The sequence below is a fragment of the Macrotis lagotis genome, chromosome 1, assembly GCF_037893015.1.
Source record: "Macrotis lagotis isolate mMagLag1 chromosome 1, bilby.v1.9.chrom.fasta, whole genome shotgun sequence".
NCBI lineage: Eukaryota > Metazoa > Chordata > Mammalia > Peramelemorphia > Peramelidae > Macrotis > Macrotis lagotis.
Genome location: NC_133658.1, coordinates 633,794,939 through 633,817,360, shown reverse-complemented (window position 1 = coordinate 633,817,360; position 22,422 = coordinate 633,794,939). Strand labels below are relative to the sequence as shown.

Here is a 22,422-nt window from a genome sequence, read left to right as displayed (position 1 = left end):
TCATGACCAAATTATTGTATTTTTTTGATTCCCAGAATCTTAGGCAATAACCAGGAATACTTTCTCAACAAACAGCAAGATTTGGGTAATTGAAAAGAAAAAAAATCTAACAGTCAATAATTTTTTCATTTAAATCCATATGTTTTGGTTTTCTATAGGAAAATATATCTAATGTCTATAGAAGCTTAGAAAGAACCAGTGATTATCAGATTATATCGAAAAAGGGTCTCATAATTCCTTCAGAATTTTGGTAGTGCAAGAATATGAATGCAAATAACATTATTTTATTTTTGAATTACTTTTGACTCTCTTCAGAGGGTTGTACTTAAGCTCTTTTACCCAACCCTCATCCTGAAATTTATATTGGGCTGATAATGTTATAGAGACAAATTGAGAGGTGAAGTGATTTGGCTTAATGACACATACAGGGGTAATGGAAAAGCAAGATTTAGCCTCCAATATGGATGACTAAATCACTGAATTGTTTACTCCTGCCTCATTCCACATTTTTGAACTCCTAGTCTTCTTAAAAACTCAGTTCAAAAATGCACTTCCAATTTGAGATCCTTCTGGATTCCTCCAACTATCCTCTCTTGAAATTACCTTGTATTATATTTTCTATTTACTTGGTTGCACATAGATCTCTTCTGAGAGAATGAAAATTCCTTGAGGGCAGAAATTATTTCATATGTGTGACCAGTTCCTTTTACAGGTACATAGTAGGTGTTTCATAAAGGTTTGTTAATTGGTTGACCTCAGAAATATCCTGTTGCTCCAAATGATGCAATCAAATGAATTGTCTCTCAAAGACAGAAATCTTCAGATTATTTTTATCAAAGAGAGGATATTGACTTTGTGCTTATGGGATTGGTCTAGCAAAATCAGAATTATAGAATTTAAGGGACTATGAGGAATTGCTCTTTAAGGGTGGGTTCTTTTATGATTTGAATAAAACTGGAACATGTATTTTGTAATATTTCCATCCATCTGGGAATGCAAGTGCAGGGTTTTAGAGCATCCATGCACTGTTACATTAGGCCAACAATACTGGCAAATCAAGTTTCAGTTCATAACACATCTCTGGTGACTCAGGCAGAATTTCTGAAATGTAAAACTTCCAAACTGTATTTTTTTCCCCTGAAGGACTTTTCCAGGGTAAAGGTTAGTTTTCTTTCTTTTTTATTCCTCTCCTCCTGACCCCCCCCCCCAATTTTTGCTAGTCTGGGAAACTTTAAATGCCTGTTAGGTGCTACTGACAGAATAATTGGCTTGCTTCCTTGGACTCCTTGGAATAGGTAATATATAAATCAAAAATGCCTATATAATGTATTAAAGATTGTGGGCATTTAGAATATCATTAGGTCTTAGGGTTATTTAAAGATTCCTAATTTTTAACTTGCCTTTTTACACATATTTAGTTATGCAAGATATCACTATATTCTGTATTTTTTATAATAAACATGTCTAGTCAAAGAAAGCATTAATGAAGCAATTCCCCAAATAAAACAGCCCATCATATCTGAGTTGCAGCAGAGAGAAAGTGTGGTCTTTGTAGTTTAATCAAGATCACAAGACTTGTTTTGAGCGTCTGTCATCTTTAATTTTACGGCACTTCATTTCAGAGTGGGACTGCCAGGGTCACATGCAATTAAAACACAGGCAAGATTTGTCTTGTGAAATCTTAACATAAAAAGTAATGTGTTACTCCATTTTAACTTTTCTACTGAACTCTGTGAACTCACTAATTACTTTTCCCCCCTCTTGTCACCTTTTTGATATGACATGTATTTTATAGAAGAGATAGAAGTTTGGGATTTTTTTTCCCTATCATGCATATGATTGAGGATAACAAAATTAAACCAGAGAAAAAAGGAATGTATTTTTCAGAAATACATTTTTTAGAAATATCTGAGCGCTACAGCTTCAATTACAAAGGCACCCATGGATCAAATTCTAGGAAATAACCATTAATCTGCTTAACTAGGGCAGGTAGGAGTGTAATAGCAGAGCAGAGATTTCACAGAGGCCAATCTTATGAACCAGAGTTGATTCTCCAGGGTGCAAGGAAAGGGACTTTAATGTGATTGGTCATGAAAAGGACTAAAAGCTAGTGCCGAGACAGCTCTTTGGAGCTGGGTCCCAGTTGTTGCATCACAGTGATCAGCAAATTGCATAGACCCTTATTAACCTTATTGATAAGGAGCTTAGGGAAGTCCCATTCAGAACCCAATCTAGTCCTCTTTTTGTTCTCCTGTCTGTCTCCGTTTGCAATTCTGGCCCCAGCCCCATTGTACAGAGAGCTTTATATGTATCTCCAAATTCTTCCTCAGTGTGCTGGTTCTTTTTAGGTGGGTAAGGAAACTTGCCAGCCAACAGTGGGCCACAGGGACCCCCAGTCTATTTAACTGTGTTGGGGACACCTGGAGAATGTTTGGAAATTTTGCTCTTAAAAGAATCTTTTATATTGCTCTTTTTTCTCTGCAGCTGGGGTCCGTAGGGATCAGGGGATTATTTTTGATACCTGTCGAAAAGAGTTATGTCTACACTGATTTTCCATCCCTCACTATTAATTAACCTTATTGTATACAGGAAACCAGACTATTTAATACCTGCATTCTTTCTGTAATGCCAAGTAAAATGAAATCCAGTGTGAAATCTAGTTAGCGTTTGCCTTTTTGAAGTCATTTTTGAGTTTCCAGTTTTGGTAACTGTGACCTCAAAACTGATAGCTTGAGAAAAGGAGGAGCTCCAACTGGTTTGGTTGCAATTGTACTTTTCTTACTTAAAAGCTCCCATTCACCTGGATTTGCTGAAGGAAAGGACCCATCCTGGCCCTGGAAAACATTTTCCCGTTAGGAATCAGCTCCCTTTACCTCATTAAGCTGTCCCTGGGCCCCTACCTCGTTTCCTCCAGAGGCAATCAGAGTCTTATTGGATCTCCTTGTTCTCTTCCTTTCTAGGAGGGATGCTGGGCTTTGACACACAGAGGATGTCACGGCAAAGCAGTAAAATGGTGATGAAAACAGATGTTGTCTGCTGGGGAGAAATACTCACCAAGGGGTAGGAACTGAAGGAAATCCCATTGGCAGAATATAGGTTAGAGAAAGGAGCAGGATGACAAAACGAAGAGGGATTTTTGACTATGTGAAATATCACCAAAGGGTATAGAAAATCAACGTGTCTTTATGTACACTGGATGGTATGAATGTATAATATATGTAATAAAGGAGATGTCAGTGGTGAGCAGAAATTCATTCTTTGAAAAAAAACCCAGAAATCTGTAAAAAACCTTCTGGCCAAATACTCTTAAATGTTGATTGAGAACAAAGGTCCACTTTGATTCCTATGTTTTATTTTACCAGTTTTAGATCTTGCCATTGATTGGTCAAAATACACTTAATCTCTACTCTGTGACTTACTAACTGATCTTGAATAAATGGCTTCATCTGCCTGAGTCTCAGTTTCTTTATCTGTAAAGTGAGGGTCTTCAGTTACATATTTCTAAAGTCCTCAGCTTTAAAAATCTTTTAATTCCATGGAGGAAATAATGTCTATACTGCCTTACTTCATGGAGTTTTTATGATAATCAAATGGCATAATGTATATAAAATGTCTTGCAAACTATGAAGGGAAATTTAGCTAACTTCATTATTAGTATTACTAATATGATTTGATTTCACTAAAGGTTTCCTCTGAAGTTCTCCTTCTCACACTGATTTGAGCAGTATGCATGCTCCTTGATAGCAGAAATTATTTCCACTTTTGAATTTGTGTGCCTAGGATTTTGCACAGCGACTGGTATATGGAAGATAGTAAATAAATTATTGTTGGATTGAATTGAATTTTCAAAAGCTCTTCTAAAAGAGTATTCATTGTAGGGGCATCAGATATAGATAGGGCAGCTAGGTGGTCCAGTAGATAGAGCATTGGTCTTGGAGTCAGGACTGAAGTTTGAATCTGGCCTCAGATATTTAACACTAACTAGCTGTGTGACCTTGGGCAAGTTACTTAACTTAACTCTGATTGCCTCGCATCAGAGATCATCTCCAGTGGTCCTGATTCTTATTTGGCCACTGGACCCAGGTGGCTCTGGAGGAGAATGTGAGGTGGATGAATTAGCACAGCATTCCCCTCACTGAAATCCAATTCATGAGATTGTCATGGCATCACCTCCCTGATGTTGTGGTCTTCTTTGTGAATGAGGGATAAATATTATTAGGTATAGACACTGCAATGGACTGTGGATTTGTGAATATTACTGAGTTATAATTCAGGTAATAGAAGCTCATCAAAAGATTGGTTAAAAATTATGAATTAGCTAAGCTCAAAAGACTGTTATCCTAAGGTATGGAGAGTAAGGTACTCACTTTGTCAGTGGAAAGAACATTCATACAAATGGAATCATTAATTCCTGAGGTATTGAAACATTCTGACATCATTAATCTATAAAGTTAACTCCATATTTGTAATAACTCAATCAATAATTGAAATAGCCATTTATTAAGTAGCATACTGGGTTAATCATTAGGGGTACAGAGAAAGAAAATAGTACCTGTCTTCAAGGAAGAGTTTAAATGTAAATTAATAACTACCTAGTAGATATATAAAGAGTAGATAAAAGGGAACCTTTGAGGGGAAGGTGACCATTGCTGGGAATATGAAAGCAGGGGCAAGAAAAGCACCCCTAAGGACCTTGAATGAAAGACTGCCTCTCTGATGCTGTTATGGATAATGATGAGAAGTCATATTTTTGTAGCATTTTGAGGATTAAAAAATGCTTATGGACCACAACCTCATGACTCAAGTATGATTATCTTCATATTAAAGATAATGAAACAGAGACCCACAGAGATGAAATGACTTGACAGTGGCAAATAGTTACCCAGTACTGGAAACTGAATTCAGACTCAGGCCTTTTGACTCTAGATCCATTTTAAATTCTACTCTACCAGTCTGCATCTCGGAACCACTACACAAAAAGTTTTTTTTTTTTTACCTGAGTTTAAGGAAACCATTTGGTTCTAGTAGTATATAGAAAGAATTGGTTTGTGTCAATTTAGGTTTTAAGATTCCAACCCTAGTCCTCTGACTTTGAGTTCAAGATACTCTGAATTGATTTATTGAATCACCATAAATATATTGTGATTAAGTAATAGTTATATGATTGAGAATCATGGAACATCATAAATTTCAAAAAATCAAAAAGCCTCAGGTTGATCAATAAGTAATAGAGGGACATGCTGGGTTATAACTAACTTATGCTTAACAAATTTTATTTATTTGTTTTCTATGTACGTAGACATGTTCATATTCTCTCTCCTAATAGAAGGTAAACTCCACACGGGTAGGCAATGCTTTTTTTTTTTTTAAATCTCTGTATTCTCAACATCTAAGCACAGAGTCTAACATATGGCAGAAAGTTATAATCAATGCTGGGTTATAAGGTGATTGATAAATAAGATTTACCAGATTACTAGTGATGGCTTATAAAAAGGAAAGGAATTCACATAGATCATCCAGGAATGTATGACTGGAAAAAAATGGCCAACTGTTCCAGTAGCCAGAAAGAACACTGAAGGACAGACACTCTGAGTGCTATTCTGGTACTCACATAATGTTGTTTAACCTATTGGAAGGACTCAAATGTAGTGAATACAAGCTTACAGAGAGTTTGTAAGGGAACATAGTCAAGAATTCCTCTAGTAGAAGTTTATAACTAATACTGATGGAGGGGAAATTCATTGACATTGTCATAGAAGCATCATCAACAGTAGTAACAACTCACATTTCTATAGGATTTTAAGGTTAGCAAAGTGACTTTCTTTTGCTACAACAACCCTCTATGTGTATGTATTGTGTGTGTGTGTGTGTGTGTGTGTGTGTGTGTGTGTGTGTTATTCCATTTTACAGATGAGGTTTGGAGAGCTTAAGGAACTTGTTTATAGATAGCAAGCAAAGAAGCAAAAATTTTAAGCACCCACTATTAGGCTAAAAACTTTTCCAAATATAATCTCATTTGATCTTCACAACAACCCTGAGAAGCAGGTGCTATTTTTTACCTACACTTTACAGTTGAGGAAACTAAAGCCGATTAACTAAAGCAGTTAAGTGACTTTCCCAGGGTTGCACAGCTAGTAAGTGTCTGTAGGCAGATTTGAACTTGTCTTCCTGACTCCAATCCCAGGGTTTATCCATCATCTACCTAGATGCCTCATAGCTGATAAGTCTCAGGTCCATAATTCTAACTCAGTTTTCTGCCAACTTCAAGTCTTGTGCTCTATCCACAATTTTATGCTGTAATTTAAATGTTGTATCTTAAAAGTAGACATCACCAATGGACAAACCTATTGCCAAGTCATAAATGTGGTGTTGTTTTCTTGATGCTGGTTCTGAATTGTTCATGTAATAGCTAGAAGTTGAATGACTACTGTGTACATAGTACAGTTTCTCTTTCTTAATCCTGCCCCAATTCAGTGAGTAGTATTCATAGAAAATATGATAGATTTCTTAAAGGAATGGCACTGAGTGTATGTGTGCTTGATTTTAAGCATAAACCATTAGCAGGAAAAAACTGGATAAACTTATATAAGGTATGTGTATGTGTATATATCTACTTAGGGTATATTTCTCTCTATCCTGATGCCAAATTTCTCACCAAGACAGCTAGAAATTTTCATTTTGACATAGCGGGTAGAGAAAATTGTCATCTTTTTGTATGAGATGTTCACTGTATTCTCATCATTTGAATGATTCAGGATCACTCTTTGGCAGCATGAGGCACAGCATGCCCTGATGCCTGCCTCTTTTTCAATTATATTTAAGAGGGAGACTGCTGGGGACCCATTTTTTCATCTTGCACAGGACCCCTAAAGTGCCAGATTTAATTTCAATACAATATTAGACAGAATGATATGATGGATGTTAACGGGACACTGACAAATATGATCCAATGCAAGATAACATGATATAACATAGGACAGACTCCACCAAAACTAGGATTAAAAAAAATCCAATGCAGGCAAAACATTTTTGATATATCCACTCCAATACTCACAAGAATTTTAAATGTAATGATTATAAAGCACTTGGACAAATAAAAAGAAGGGGAGGCAAGAGAATCAGCAGCAAGAGAACACCTATTATGTGATGGGTGTGTGCCAAAGATTTTAAACATATCTTATTTGATCTTCACAATAGCCCTGTGAAGTAGTTACTATCATTATTTTCATTTCATAGTAGAGGAAACTGAGGTAAATAGAGGTTTAGTGATATTCCCAGAGTCACACAAATAGTAAATGTCTGAGGCTAGATTTCTTTTCAGGTCTTCCTAACTTTAGGAATGATACTCTAAATGCATTGCTATTCAAGTATCACTGTACCTTTTTCAATATTTTTGTGTTATGCAGTTGTGTCTGATTCTTTGTGATCCCATTTGGGATTTTCTTGGCAGAGATATACCAAAGTGATCTGCCATGGCCTTCTCTAGCTCATTTTAAAGATGAAGAAAGTGAGGCAAGTAGTTAAGTGACTTGCCTTGGGTCATATAGCTACTAAGAATCTAAGACCAGATTTGAATTTAAACAGCTCTTCCTGACTCTAGGCTTAATGACTCTTAGTTTTAAATCATGATTTTTTATTTCTTTGAGAAAATTTTGCCAATATTGTTTCACTTGTTAATGAAAGTTGCTTTTAAAATGATTTTCCTAGGTAACTCTGAGGGCTATGAAATTTTTTTGGGAGGGGAGAAGAAAGTGTTTAGGGTAGGCAGAGTGGGTAGGAAATCAAAAACAATTCAATAAAAATTTACAGTAGAATTGATATACTTTTGTATGCTAAAGATATAATCTCTGACCTATCAGTATTACTAGATGATAGTATTATACATATAAAATAATAAGATGAGAAAAAGGTTTAGATAGGTTCCTTATTTGAGCATGGTGGTGATTAGGCTATAGATTTAGAACTGGAAGAAATCAGATTATAATGTTATCTAATTTAAGCTTCCCATTTTCTAGGTGAAGAAATTGAAATTCAGAGAAGTTCACATAGGCATTAAGTAGAAATATCAGATTTCTATTCTTACCATCATGCCAGAGAATTCAATTTGGACTCAGAAGTCTCAAATTCAAGTCCTGGCTCTGTTACCTATAGCTTAGACCTCAGGTTTTTATTTAGAAAATGAAGGTATTGAGTCAAGTGATTTATAAATGCTCTAAAATTCATGATCCGATAATTTCTCTTATTAGGGGCCTGCAATGTTCTGGGCACAGAATACATTTGAGCAGTAGTCTTATCTTCAAAAATATGTATTTGATATTTGAGTATGGTGATTATTAGGCTAGATAAAAAACATTTAGAAATATTGATGGTGTGACATTTTTTGTACTTCAATACTGGTAGTTAGGGAACTTGAATAGAGGTAGATGAGACAACTGATATGTGTATATACATGTATGTATTATATATATATATATCTTAATTTCAATTTAATATAATTGTTAAATATCAAAACAGGGATTCAAAAGGCATTTCCTCTTACCCTTTCTTGGCAATAATCTTAAATATTTGAAATGATTTGCTCTCTGGACATTTTGTTTTTTATTCCATTTTTCTGGAACCCTTTTAACACCTGTGGATCAGTACCAAGTTTTCAATATATAGTCTTAAAGGGTTGAAAACCCCTGCTAAGGGGCAGTGATAAGTTCAGTGATTTGCTCAGAGTCACACAGTCATTAAAGGTCAGAGGCAAAACTTGAACCCTGTGAGGTTGATTTTCTAACTACTCCCCCCCATGTTTCCTATACAGGCTTTGTGAAAGAGGCCAGTCAATCAGCAAACACTAGGTATCAGGTAGATACAAAGAAAGATAAAAACACCATCACTCAGTCCTGGATGAATAAACATTCTATGAGGTAGACAACATGAAATAAACAGGGATACAAAAGATACAGAGTAAATTAGTGAGTCAATAAATATTTATTGGACATCTATTATATGCCAGGCCCTCAAGGTAAAAGGGGAAAGCATTAGGATGTGGAAATACAGTGAGACCTTTGATAGTTTCGTTTGAGTTGAGTTTTGAAAGAAGCCAGGAAACTAAGAAGTGAGGATAAGAATATTCCATGAATGAGGGGTCACCAGTGCCAAGGTATGTGAAGGAAGATGGATTATAAGGTTCAAGGAATTCTGACTAGGCCAGTGTAGCTTTATCATACAATGTGTGGAGGCAAAGAGGGTATAAGGACTGGGAAACAGGAAGGGGACTTTTAGAAAAACTTAACATGTCAGATAGAAAACAATAATTTATCCTCCAGGTAAGTGGTAGGCATTGGTGTTCATTGAGTTGGGGAACTACATGAGCAGACTTATTCTTTAGAAACATGGCCTTGGCAGCTGAGTAGAGGATGAAGCATCAAGGAGACCAGTTCAAATAAAGGGTAATTAGTCTGAACTCTGGTTTTGGTTGTATGAATAGAGAGAAGGGGAATTTATTCCATAAATTAAAAATTAAAAAAATTATATATGCAATTAAGAGATCATTAGTAGCTGGAGTTACCAATGGATCAATTGAATGATGAGTAGAGAAGTCAGATTTTAGAGGGTTAGAATACAGTGAAAGGAAAGGAAATGGAAGTACCAATTGCATAATGCTTTTTCATATAGTGTAGTCACACTATATTAAAAAAAAAACACATTTAAAGGAAGTATAGGTCAACATCTCATTGCATTAAGCTGAAAGAACAGGACCCGTGGCAAGTGATTGTATTCTAACAGATTTTCAAATTTTCTTAATTGGAATCTTTGTTTTTCAGATTGTTAGCAAGTCCTGTCACATAGCTTTCAATGATACAGAATTAGGTGATGATTTTTATCATATTGCTATATAGTTTCAGACTTTCAATGTATAGTAGGGAAAAATCCACTCATCTCTTCTCTATGAAGCTTGGACAAATTGGAACTGAGGATCATCTCCTATAGAGACTACTTGGTCTTGTTGTATGTAGAAGGAAAATTTGTCCAATTTGAAGGAAAGATGTTGGTGAAAAGATTGGGGGGGGGATTCTATTTTTACTCTTTAGACTCTACAATTTATACCTTCAGATTTAAATCCTTTCTAAAGAGTTGACTTGTCATTTGAATTGCTCTTGGTCTTTGGACACTAATGAGGCTCAGGGAAATTGTGTTTCTGGGAATTGTTGAAAAAAATGCTAAATCAATTGAAACAAGAACAAAAACAAAAGCTTAATGATATCATAAGTATTTTGTACTCTAAGGTTAGCTCTCTATCTAGTAGTATAGATATCTTTTCTTCTAGTGATTACTGTAATTTTAAAACATGTGACTTTTTTCTTTACAACTTCACTTGACCCCTGCGGTGTGTATCTACCTCTTTCATACCTCTGTACTATTTTGATCCTGCTAGAAGTCTCTTCCTAGACAAGAGCACACACAATAATACAAGCGTACCTCTGAGATATTGCCAATTCAATTCTAGGATATCATAATAAAGCAAGTATTGCAATAAAGCAAATCATATGAATTTTTTTGTTTCCCAATGCATATAAAAGTGATGTTTACTGTAGTCTATGAAGTGTGCAATAATATTATGTCTAAAAAGAATGCACATCTTAATTACAAATACTTCATTCCTAACATGTGCTGACAAGTTTTGACCTTTTTGCTGGTGGAGGGTTTTGCCTCCATATTGATCACTGCTGATTGCTTAAGATGGTGGTTCCCTAAAGTTGGGGTGACTGTGGCAATTTCCTAAAATAAGACAACATTGAAGTATGCCTGATTAGCTAACTCTTCCTTTCACTTAGCCTAATTTCAATATTATTGTATCTCAGGGAATAGGAAGACTTGAGGAGAGGGAGAGAGAGATGAGTAAATGGCAGGTTGGTAGAGCAGTCAGAACACACACTATATTTATCTATTAAACTTACTATCTTATATGGGGGTTGTTCATAGCACCCCACAATATTAAAATCATGTAACATCAAAGATCACTGATCACAGATCACCATAACAGATATGATAATAATGAAAAAGTTTGAAATATTGTGAGAATTTCCAAAATGTAACATAAAGACATGATATGAACACATGCTATTAAGAAAATGATGCAAGTAGATTACTACAAACCTTCATTTTGTAAAAAAAAAAACCCTCCAAAAACCCACCCCCAAAAAACAGTATCTGTGAAGAATAATAAAAGGAGGCATAACTTTGCTGTGTTTCTCTTCATACAGATAGGTAGGAGTAGATTGAAAGGTCCCTTTCCATTCCAGAGTCAGTAGGATGTATGCTGGGGAACATCCATGATATCTGCCTGTTCAGAAATCTCTGTGTGTCATTCAGCACATCTATATATCCACTCAATGTCTATGAGTCCTCAATTGCTTTAAATGTTTGCTCTTGGATCTCAGCTTCACACATATTATTTACATGCCTTATTTTTCATTTTATGAACAAATCGATAACCAGACTGACTTGTTACCACACTGGATTAGTTTTATTTATTCTGTTTGAACTTGATTAAAAAGCTGTCAAACATAAGTCTACATTTTTATCAGCAGAATACTTTCACAAAACAGGATATGGGATATGTATAGCCAGAAACATATTTTTCAAAATAAAACAATATTTGATATATTCTAGACAGTTACCCTTTTGTTTACCCATGACAACTGAAACTAACCATCAAATGCATAAACTGATTCAAGTCTAGCCAAGAAATCCTAAGGGCATATGAAAAAGCTTCTTTTTTTTAAGTTCTTTCTAGATGAATTTAATGTAATTCACCAATAAAGCATCCTCAGGAGCATAATAAAAATTCTACAGAACATGACAGAGCCAGGGAAGAGGAAGATGTAGAGTATGATGAAGAATCAAAATGGATGTTAACATTAAAAATGAGCAGCCATGCAATCCTCATATGATATTAAGAACAAAATAGTGAAACTCTAATTTTATTTCTAATTTATAGGATGGTGGATTTGGGGGATAGGAAATAGTATTTTTTAAAAAATATATCCAATGGAAAATGTTTTGAACTGTCATTTTTCTTCAAAAAAACCCCACAACTTTCAATATTCTTTTTAAACTTGTATTGTATAGCTCAGAGAATAGCTAAACTACCCACAAGCAAAAAAAATTCATAAAGAAAAAATACCTGTTTTAATTTTAAATCTGGATCTCTTTTTAAAAAAACTTTTTATAATGTATTAAACTCTGCTTTTGTATCACCTTTTGACTACCTGGGTACAATTATAGTTATTATATATACATATACACATGAGAGTGCATGAATATGAACTAAATATACATAGAGAACCTAGAATCAGTGTTACATGGAACATGAATATGTTATATTCCCTATATTTCTAAAACTCTTTAGATATTTACATCATGGTCCTAGAAGTGCTGTGGCATAGTATTCAAAGGGTTAATGTTGAACACATATAGGCAAATATTGTCAATTATTTTATTCTAATGTTTGGAACTTAAACATGAAATCATCATTAAGTTTTCACAAAATGAGGCATCTGTCACTTGAAAGAAAAAAAATATTTCAGAAATATGTTTACAGAAATGTAAAAATATTAGGCATCAAGACAGATGTGAACATTTTCAATAATGTGCCTTGTCTGTCAGTCTTCTTTAGAGCTGAAGATCTTATTGTACTCACTTAGCATGAGTTCTGCTATTTGGTTTTGATACACCATGTGGACTGCCATATTCCCAGACTCATTTTCAGCTCTCAGAAGTGTGGGCCCAAACACAATTCCTAAACTTTGGGTGGACATGAGGTTCTTTGAGGCTTTAGCCACTATTCTGTGAAAAGAGAAAAAAGAGTCAGTTAGGCAATAGGGTAAAAAAAAAAATTGTGTATGCCATTGAAGATGATAGGTAATGTTGGTTTATTGTTGATGCTCAGAAGTGTCCAACTCTCTCTGACCCCATTTGGGATTTTCTTGGCCAAGATACCGAAGTAGTTTGCCATTTCCTTCTCCATAACACTTTATAAATGAGGAAATTGAGGCAAACAGGGTTAAGTAATTTGCTCAGGGTCATACAACAGACCAAATTTGAACTCAAGTCTGGCACTTTCTACACTGCCTCACCTATTTGCTTGGAAAATAAAGAAACAGAAAGAAGATTGGTGAAGGTTCAATCAGGAAATGCAGTCAAGATCTTCCTAATCTGAAAGGATTCTGTTTCTAGAAAGAATTTTTTTTCCTGTTTATTCACAATCATTTATATGGAAATATATGGAAATGTTTTAGAATTTCTAGACTAGACAGCCCAAACCCTATTATAGTGTGCATAGCAAAGAAGCAAACGGAAGCAGTTGGTTGAAGTCAGGGAGATCTGGGTTCAAAGCCTACTTAGATACTACTAGCTGTGTATGGTGCAGTGGATAGAGCACAGAGGAGTAATCAGGAGGATCAGAGTTCGACTCCAACCTCTGACACTTATTAGCTGTGTGACCTTGGACAAGTTACTTAACCCTGTTAGCCTTGCTTGTCATACCATCATGTCCTTAATGTCATGGTCTTCTTGGAGAATGAAGGACAGACATTATTTCTAGGCAAGTCCATAGCTCTGAACCTCATTTCCCTCCTTTGTAAAATGGGACTACCTTCAGGGTTGATGTGAGGATATAAAGTAGTTAAATGCAAACAAGCAAGTTATATAGAAAAGTCAGCATTTTAGTTATCTTTATTAAGTATAGGGAGATAAAAGGAAGGCATACAAATGCTATTGAGGAATTTATGATCTTGTAAAATACAAGCAGCAACAAAATAAATAAGGCTACATAACCACAGAAACAAAACAAACTAGGAAAAAAAGAAGACAACTCCACAATTTAGAACCAGAAATAAGAGGAAGAAATGAATGCTAAAAGAATGTTATTTAAGTTAACTAGGGCCAGGTGAGATTAGTTTGTGGAAAGGAATTATAAATTATATAAGTTTTGATTAGTTAGTTTCGAAAGAAGCAAGAGAAGTGGGAATGAGGAAGAAAAGTCATCTTGTCCGATGGCCAAAACAAGTGAATTGAAAAGTGAGTCTGTTCAGTTTGGATAGCAGTTGAGTTCATACCCAAATAAAAGAAGATTGGATCCTGTAGTCTTTATACAGGCAAAAATCCCACTGGAACCAAGGAGGTTTTTGTTGGTGTGAGGACAGTACAAAGAGCTGGAAAACCAATGACACATTTTGAAATGTTCTTTACAAATGTACTATTAAGGGTGACACCATGTCTACCCTGACACAAAGCTCCTTAAGAGAAAATAAAACTCCACGGTTTAAATTAGAGGCTTTAGAAAATAATGCTTGAGCTTACAACATCAGACTTCTTGGTTCACTGTTAAAATTAGGGGGAAGAAGGTATGAAGGGAAAAAGATCTTCTGGGTTTTGATTGAATTCAGAGCAAAACATTTTGCTCTGTTTCGAGATTTGCCAAGTACCTTCTCAAAACACTTACATTAACTCTAACTTTCAGGGAAACCTGCCATTTTAGTTCATAACCATGTTTATTAACTTATGCAAAACTTCAATACAACTTGAATCTGCTTTTTTTCTTTTTCAAAAGAGCAGAATTGTTTCTTTGGTGTATTATACTAGTGTGTTTAATAACTGGGGCTGATTTTCTCCCATAAGTCACCTTCAAAATGGTTACAGAGCTTTTGAATAGGATAGCCTGTGGCTCCATTCTTCATTATTTAAAGACTACATGGGCATAGTAACTTATAGATGGTGGTGACAGGGGAGTTTCTAGAAGGAAAAACTGTATATTAACAACTGAACCTTTCCCCATTTTCCTGAATGGGGAAACAATTCCAATTGTGTTTCAGTGAAGTAGGTGTGGTTCAGTGGCGTGCTGGAATCAGCTTAGATTGTCTCTCCAACTACTATATTTTTCAATGTGAGCATTTTACAATTGGAAATCAGCAAATGCTACAAATCAGAGCTAGATTTGTTGTTTTATTGATTGTTCAGCCTGAAGAAAATGTAGAAATAGTAGTAATGCAAATTAAACTCATGTGTTGTGTATATATTAAATGCATATTACATACACATATATAATGCATGTGTATATATATTGTATTTTATATATATTATTCATACACATATATATTTATTTTTTGAGAACCAGTTATCAAATATTTACTAGCACACCTCTGAAATGTATACATTTCAGTAAGAGACAACACTTGTTGATAATCAAAGTTAGTGGGATTTTTAGAGCTGTTTGAGACTGACTCTTCAAGGCTGAAATATCTATTTTTTAGGGGGGAAAAGTGAGGATTTCCAGTACTGATTTTTAAATACTTACTAGCCAGGCTCAAATATTGTCCCAATTTTTTCCATTACTTTGTAGAATGATAAAGGACAATGTTTAGTTAATTACTTAACAAATATATATTTAGCACCTGCAAGTGTGCTAGGCTGGATGCTAAGTTGTTTGTCTCCTTCATAATAATTAAATGACTAAATATTTGATATTAGTACTTTAGCACAAATTAGTTTCTTAGACCATCAAAAAGTAGGGTTCTGGAAGCACAAGGCCTTAGTTTTGAGAAGGAATGAGGAAAGGAAGGGTTGGGGGAGTAAAAAGCTGACCTAGTAGGGAGAAAGGAGAAGAGAATTGAACATATACTTCAACTATTTCATAATTTTGCTTAGCATCTTTCTGTGATGATTGTAGTTTGATCAGTTGTGGAATGGGCAGGATTGTGGCATAGGGGATGAAAAAGTCAGGTCTAGAAACTACACAGACCCATAAGCAATCAGCAGATTCCCAAGAATAGCCAACTCATAAAATGGTTTCACCCATATCTGTTTTATCTCTCTGATCTAGCACACTAAAATGTCCATTTCTGGAAATTCCATTCCATTTCCATTTCCTATTCTTTCCTCTCTACCTCTACTTTACCCTTATTTTCATAGTCCTTATAGAGATCTTCAGGCTTTCTCTTCCTCTGTCTTTAGAGTGTCTCTAGAGCTGACTAGGCCAGTTCAACTACACATTGTCCTTTACTCTTTACTTCTCCTACTGCTAGACTGTTGAAAATCAGAAGTCACACAACTGACTGGGTTCATTATGAGCTTTTTAAAAAAATCTTATTTTTAGTTTGTAGAATAAAACAAGTATGTCCATAACATAGTTCAATAAAAAAGATGATTGCACATGAAACTACAAATCTACTATGTAAAACTTGCTTTTCCTTTCTAACACCTATAGATGCTGCCATTACACACACACACACACACACACACACACACACACAGACATATATACATATATGTATAGGTAAAATCATTCTATACATACTATTTGTCAGTTCTGAATACAGAGAGCATATTTTTTCATATGTCCTTTATAGTCAGTTTAGGTATTTATAAGTCAAAATAACTTATTAATTCAAAGTCATTCTTAAAAATAATATTGTTATTACTATATACAATACCCATTATGAATTTTGGGCCCCAATGCTACATGGAACTTTCTTCCTTTTCTTGATTATCACATTTACCACAGAGGCTGTTCAACCATTTTCCTGATTTCTGGAGTTTTTTATACCTCCTTCTTTCTGAAAGGTACATGATTTCATATGGTACTTACTGAGAAAATTGAGGTGGTTGAGAATAAATTCCCTTTTTTCTCTTCATAAATCAAACACCATTATATATGTTCTTTTGACTTTCTCTTTGCTCCAGCCTCCAGTGAAGAGGGCCCTTCTACTTATCAAAGACAGCTCTTCTATTTGTGCACCTAATTCAGTCTTATTCAGTAGCTTGGCCCATCATTACACCCTTCTGCCCTCTCCCTCAATCTTCTCCTTCATCTTAAACATTTTCCCATAACCACCCCCTTAAGTTGTCATACTATCACTTTCCTCCCTTTTACTGTTAAATTCCTAGAATGTCAACTTCACTCACTTCCTTAACTTCTTCACCACTCAATTTTAACCCCTGGAATCTGTCTTCCAAATTCATTGCTCTACTGCAACTGTTCTTCCCAAGGCTACCAAGAATCTCTTAGTTACTAAATCCCATATTGTGTGGCCACTTGAGAGTTTGTTTTTTTTTTTTGGCTATCCATGTTTGTAAAAAGTGATTTTCTTTCTCAATGGATGGAGACTTAGGTAGGTAGGTAGGTAGGAAGGAGAGAGAGAGAGAGAGAGAGAGAGAGAGAGAGAAGATAGACTTTTACTAATAAAAAATGTTTTTGATTAAAAATAAGTCCCATGTCATCTTGTTATTATTCTTTCTTCTGGATTGAAAAGAAATACCTTTTAACATTACTGACTAGCCTTTCTTAACTAATCTCTCCTCTCCTGACTTTTAAATTATTTGTTTTTCTTTTACTTGTCTTACTATTCTTTCTCAGGCTTCTTTGTGAAACATCCATTATCTGCCCATTAAGGATCTATGTCCCCTAAGGATTTATCTTGGACCCTTTTCTTTCTCCATATAATTTTTTTCTTTCTGATCCCATCAGGTTCAATGGAGTTAATTATTAACCTTTGCAGTGAGCTCCCAGATCTATATCTCGAGCTCTAATCTCTCTCCCCAGAACCTTGAAATATATGAAAAACCTGAGAGACAGAACTTCTGGGAAATTAATCAATTTATTAATTAGACTAGCTGATAATCAATAAGTTGATAGTCGGGGGTTACTCTTGGTAACCAAAGACAAAACCTTGGACATCAATGAATGCTTAAAATCCTTTGGGAAAGGAGTGTGTGTGTGTGTATGTGTATATCAACAGGTGAAAATAAACCCCGATTGATAAATGATTAATGAGGGGGTAGACCTTCAAATGAGTAAGTGGACTGAAAGCCCTCAGCCCCTCCTACTGAGAACATGGCTTGATCAAGAGACTCCAGCAATCTAGACAAAGTAATTCATCTTTACCCAGACTATTCTGGTTGGTTTTCTCCTTCAGGAACTGGGTTACACTAATCTCCAATGGTAGGTGGTGGTGGTGGTGGTGGTGGTGGTGGACATAGAAGTGGGTGGTGAAAGGACATAAATTTAATGCCTTAGGACTGGAATTCTCCTGGTATAGATTTTTTTACACTCTAAACAGAAGTGAAGTTTTCTAGTTGGGTGGAACTTGTTCCTAGAGGATTTGGGCAATCTTATTTATCAGCCTTGTTCTTCAGAGACTGACTTATCTATAGGGAAAGGGAAAAACTTTGATCCTAATTTAATAATTGATTATTAATATAATAGAAAAATAATCACTTCTCTCAACCTCAGAAGTCATACCTTCACTTCATGTTCTGTGGCAATCTTAAATTCAACAAAACTCATCAACTATTTCCATCTCCATCTCCAAATGTAGAGAGCTCTTTTCAAACTTCTGTTTTTGTCAAGGATTCTCCCAATCACCCAGGTGTGTAACATTAGAGTCATCCTTGTAACTTTCTTCTTCACTTTTCAAAATTCATTACCAAATTGTTGATTCTAGCTCCATAGCAGCTTTCTCTATTCTCTATTCATATGACCAAACCCCCACCTGAAGTTTTCATGACTTTTTGAAGTATACTCCTCATTGATCACCCTATTGCAGATTCTCCTTTCTCCAATCTATCCTTCACAAAGTTAGGATGATAATCTTCCTAAATCACAGGTCTGCAGCAGCCCAATTAGCCATTAGACTGTTGAGTTCCTTAAGGACAGGAACAGCACATAGCATATATTTATGGATTGATCACTCCCTGAAACCAACATTTTATTTGTTATCTCTGACCATTTGTAGAAACAAAATTCTATGGCTAAAAAGAATTCCTTTGTGTCTCTACTCAATCTTTAATTTCCCTTGAGTCAGATAAAGTTCTACTCCTCCCCTGCCCCATGAAACATTTCCTAATTCTTTCAGGTAGATTTTCTCCATATTCTCTTCTTCAAACTTCCTTATTTATATGTGCTTCTTATGTACATGTTATATTTCTTCAGTAGAATGTAAGCTTCATGAGGTCAGGGACTAATTCTTTTTAGTGTTTTTAACTATAATATTTGTTGAGTTGAGAATGTCTAGGTAGGTGGAAAGGCTACCTACCATGGGTCCTAACCATGGAAAGGCTACCATGAATCCTAAGCATACAGACTGGGATTCAAGACATTTACACCAGTTCCAAGAAAGACTTGGGAAATCAAGAAGATTCCTAATTCTGGAGGAACACAGTGGGATACTAATGTAGAAGTTCAGCTATTAAGTAACTAATAGGAGAATAAAGGACAAGACAGTTATGTACTTTAAAGATTGTAAACAAAGTAGGAAGTTTTCATAGATAATGTGCATTTTGATAACTGAAAACAGAGAGGGATTTGGATGCTTATGAATGAGCTGTAATGTACACAAACACATGAGTTTAATGAGTTATGACAAAGGGCCACATTGTACCTTATAAACTTTTTCTATTTGATAAAAAAACATCAGTTTGGAATCATAAGACTTGGATTCTAGTCCCAAATATGACACTAGACATCTGATCTAGGGTTTTCCCCCTTTTCAAATCTTAGTTTTTTTAATCTGTACAGTAAGGAGAATAATCCTTTGACTATTTCAAAGAAGTGACTTTGTAAACCATAAAATATTACAGAAATATGAATTTTTGTCACAATTGGGATATAGGTCATAACAAGTCTGAGCTGGTAAGCTTGTCCCTCCCAACTGAGGTCAGTGTTGGTCCTTTAATTTGGGGTGGGGGCTGAACTAGAGGTTGAAGGTTAATTGCCTTCTGCTGTAAAGGAGTTTAGAGAGGATGCAGGGATAGGGAGCTAGTAGATCAGTCCACACTACCCAACCCCACCTGCTACCAAGCTGCCTGATCCACCAGAGATGAGCACTGCACAATCCCCTTGAAGATTGGATTTTCTAATGTGAGTGTGTGGGTCATGCAGGGAAGACTGTCTCATGGTGGAATCCTGCCAAAGCTGTCATTTTACTGTATTCCCTAAGCATGAGACTTCAGTTGGTTTTTTTTAATCTCTTACAAATGTAAATATGAAACAGTGCTTCCTTAAACCTATAGCTTTTTTGTCCATTTCTAAGCACATTTTCCATATGGTGTTAATCAGATCAATTTAATTATGAGTTTCCTAAAATATAATCACCTTTTTTACAAATGAATAATATTAAATAAATTATTTTTTCATATTTTGGTAAGATTTCCCATACATTTGGCTTAATTTTCTTAGTTATTAAGTGTAGTTGATGAAATATACTGTTGAAATACTAGTCATAAACTCCCCAAGTCCCCCAAAAATGTAGAAGGGAGAGGCTTAGTCATTTTTCCCAATTTAGGAAGGACCATTGACCTGATAGCAGCTTTGAAACAAATTAAATGCAATCAAGAGGAGAGAATGGGGATGAGAAAGATCTGGAACACTTTCCATCCTGTTTGTTTACTGTGGCAAAAGACTTTTTTTTTTTTAAAGCTGGCACATCTACATTCTGGATATCAACCAAGCAGTAGGTGGTGTGTTGGGAAATTAATAAAACATTAGTTCAGCACAGATGCTGTGGGTGGAACCCAGTTCAACAAAACAACTGCTACCAATCCTGGGATCTCCGGTCCTCCCAGACTTCATGGTTGGGCTGGAGAAGCAAGCATGTTCCCCTATCAGAGATGGAATTAGATCAGATGTTTTCCTAATAGTCATGGGGATAGAGCTGCATAGAAAAATTAGCCCCAGCTTTGTCACTGACTTGCTATGTGAGGCTGGGCAAGTTATTTTGTATAGTAAAACTTGCCTTTCCAAATGAGTGCATGTTTCTACTCCTACCTGTGTGCCTAATTTCTGACATCCTCTCTGAATTCCCTCCTTGAGATAACAGATAATCATTAACCCAACTTTACAGGTAAGGAAAATTAGATACTATAAAGATGAATATTTGATCAAAAGTCAGCAACATCCCTCCAACTTCCTATCCTGCCCCCAGTCCAAGCCCAGTTTGGTTTCTATCTTTCTGTTCAATAATCTATATAACACCCTATATAACTTTTTACTCATTTATTAAATGGGCATAATACTTGCATGGATCACTGTGGTGCTATGGGATTAGATAGATACAACATATTTCAGTTGTTGTTCAATCCTTTTTGACTCTCCAATTTGAGATTTTCTAGGCAAAGATACTAAGTGGTTAGCTATTTAGTTCTCCAGTTCATTCTACAAAGAAGAACTGAGGCAAATAAGAGTTAAATGACTTGCTCAGGGTCACACAGTGTCTGAGGCTGAATTTGAACTCTTTAAAGATCAGTCTTCTTGATTTCAAGCCCAGTGTTCTACCTACTATGTCACCTAGTTGAAATGTATACATTAATTTAATAAACATTTATTCATCACCTACTCTATGAAAGATATTATTCCAGGCATGGAGAGGAAAGCAAAGATAAAATAAAAAATAAAAACAAATTTAAACAAGACTATCCCTGGCTTCGATGACTTCTAATTTGGTAGTGAAGATAAGTACACAAATAACTAATGAATTATATGTGGAAGGTATTACTGTCTTTCCATTCTCACTCTATCCAATACTCACTTGGTATTATCTTAGATTCCTCACTTTTCCTTACCCTAAATATGCAATCCATTGTTAAATCTTTTCATGTTACCCTCATTGTATCTTTCTTGTTTGTTTCTTTTCCACTTACTCATTCTCTAGACAAGATCAGAACCTCATGACCTTTAGCCTGGGTTATTGCAATAGCCCTTAATTTATCCCCTTATTTCTCCACACTCCAATCTATCCACCACCATACAGCTCAAAAGAGACCTGCCAAATTGTCAGTCTGACAGTGTTACCACCCTAGTCATTATTACCTCAAGGAACAAATATAATATCCTCCATACAGCATTTTAGACTGGTCATAACCTGGTTCCTTCCTACTTTTCAAATCTTGACAACCTTAACTCCTCTCCACACATCAGTTATGTCAGTTTACTTGTTAATTTTTTGAACCTACCATATCCTTGCTTATTTCTGTGCCACTGACTGAGCCTAGAATATTCTTCCTCACCTTTTATTTCTTGACATCCCTAACTTTTAGGAAGACCCAGATAACAAACCACCTTCCATAGGAGATGTTCCTGATACCTTCAGTCCCTTGGTCCTTCCTATCAAAATTTATCTTCCTTTTATTCCCTATTTTTTGTGTATGTACCCATTTTATTTACATGTTGTATCCACATAGGATGTGAAGGCAGGAGCTATTGTTGCCTAGCACTTAATAAACACAAAATGAATGTGCATTCATTGGTTGATAGGTAGAACTAGGTAATAACATGAGATGCAGAGGGATTATTTCTCACTAAGGAGGTGGCAGTCAGGGTGTTGAATGATAGGAACTTAAATAATAGAGTTGAGTTGGGGGACAACATGGTATTCTAGT

General features: G+C 35.4%; 2 protein-coding genes across 2 annotated transcripts in view; one reads left to right on the top strand and one right to left on the bottom strand.

Annotated features, from left to right (window-relative positions):
- Positions 1-14,789, top strand: part of GTDC1 (glycosyltransferase like domain containing 1) — a 671,515-nt gene extending 656,726 nt beyond the window's left edge. Inside the window, exon 13 of the mRNA XM_074215094.1 lies at positions 2,961-14,789. Within this exon, the coding sequence (XP_074071195.1) occupies positions 2,961-3,064 (104 nt within the window). The 3' untranslated portion in view covers positions 3,065-14,789. The remainder of the gene's footprint in view (positions 1-2,960) is intronic.
- Positions 11,247-22,422, bottom strand: part of ARHGAP15 (Rho GTPase activating protein 15) — an 871,958-nt gene continuing 860,782 nt past the window's right edge. The window contains exon 17 of the mRNA XM_074215108.1: positions 11,247-12,837. Coding sequence (XP_074071209.1) covers positions 12,654-12,837 — 184 coding nt within the window. The 3' untranslated portion in view covers positions 11,247-12,653. The remainder of the gene's footprint in view (positions 12,838-22,422) is intronic.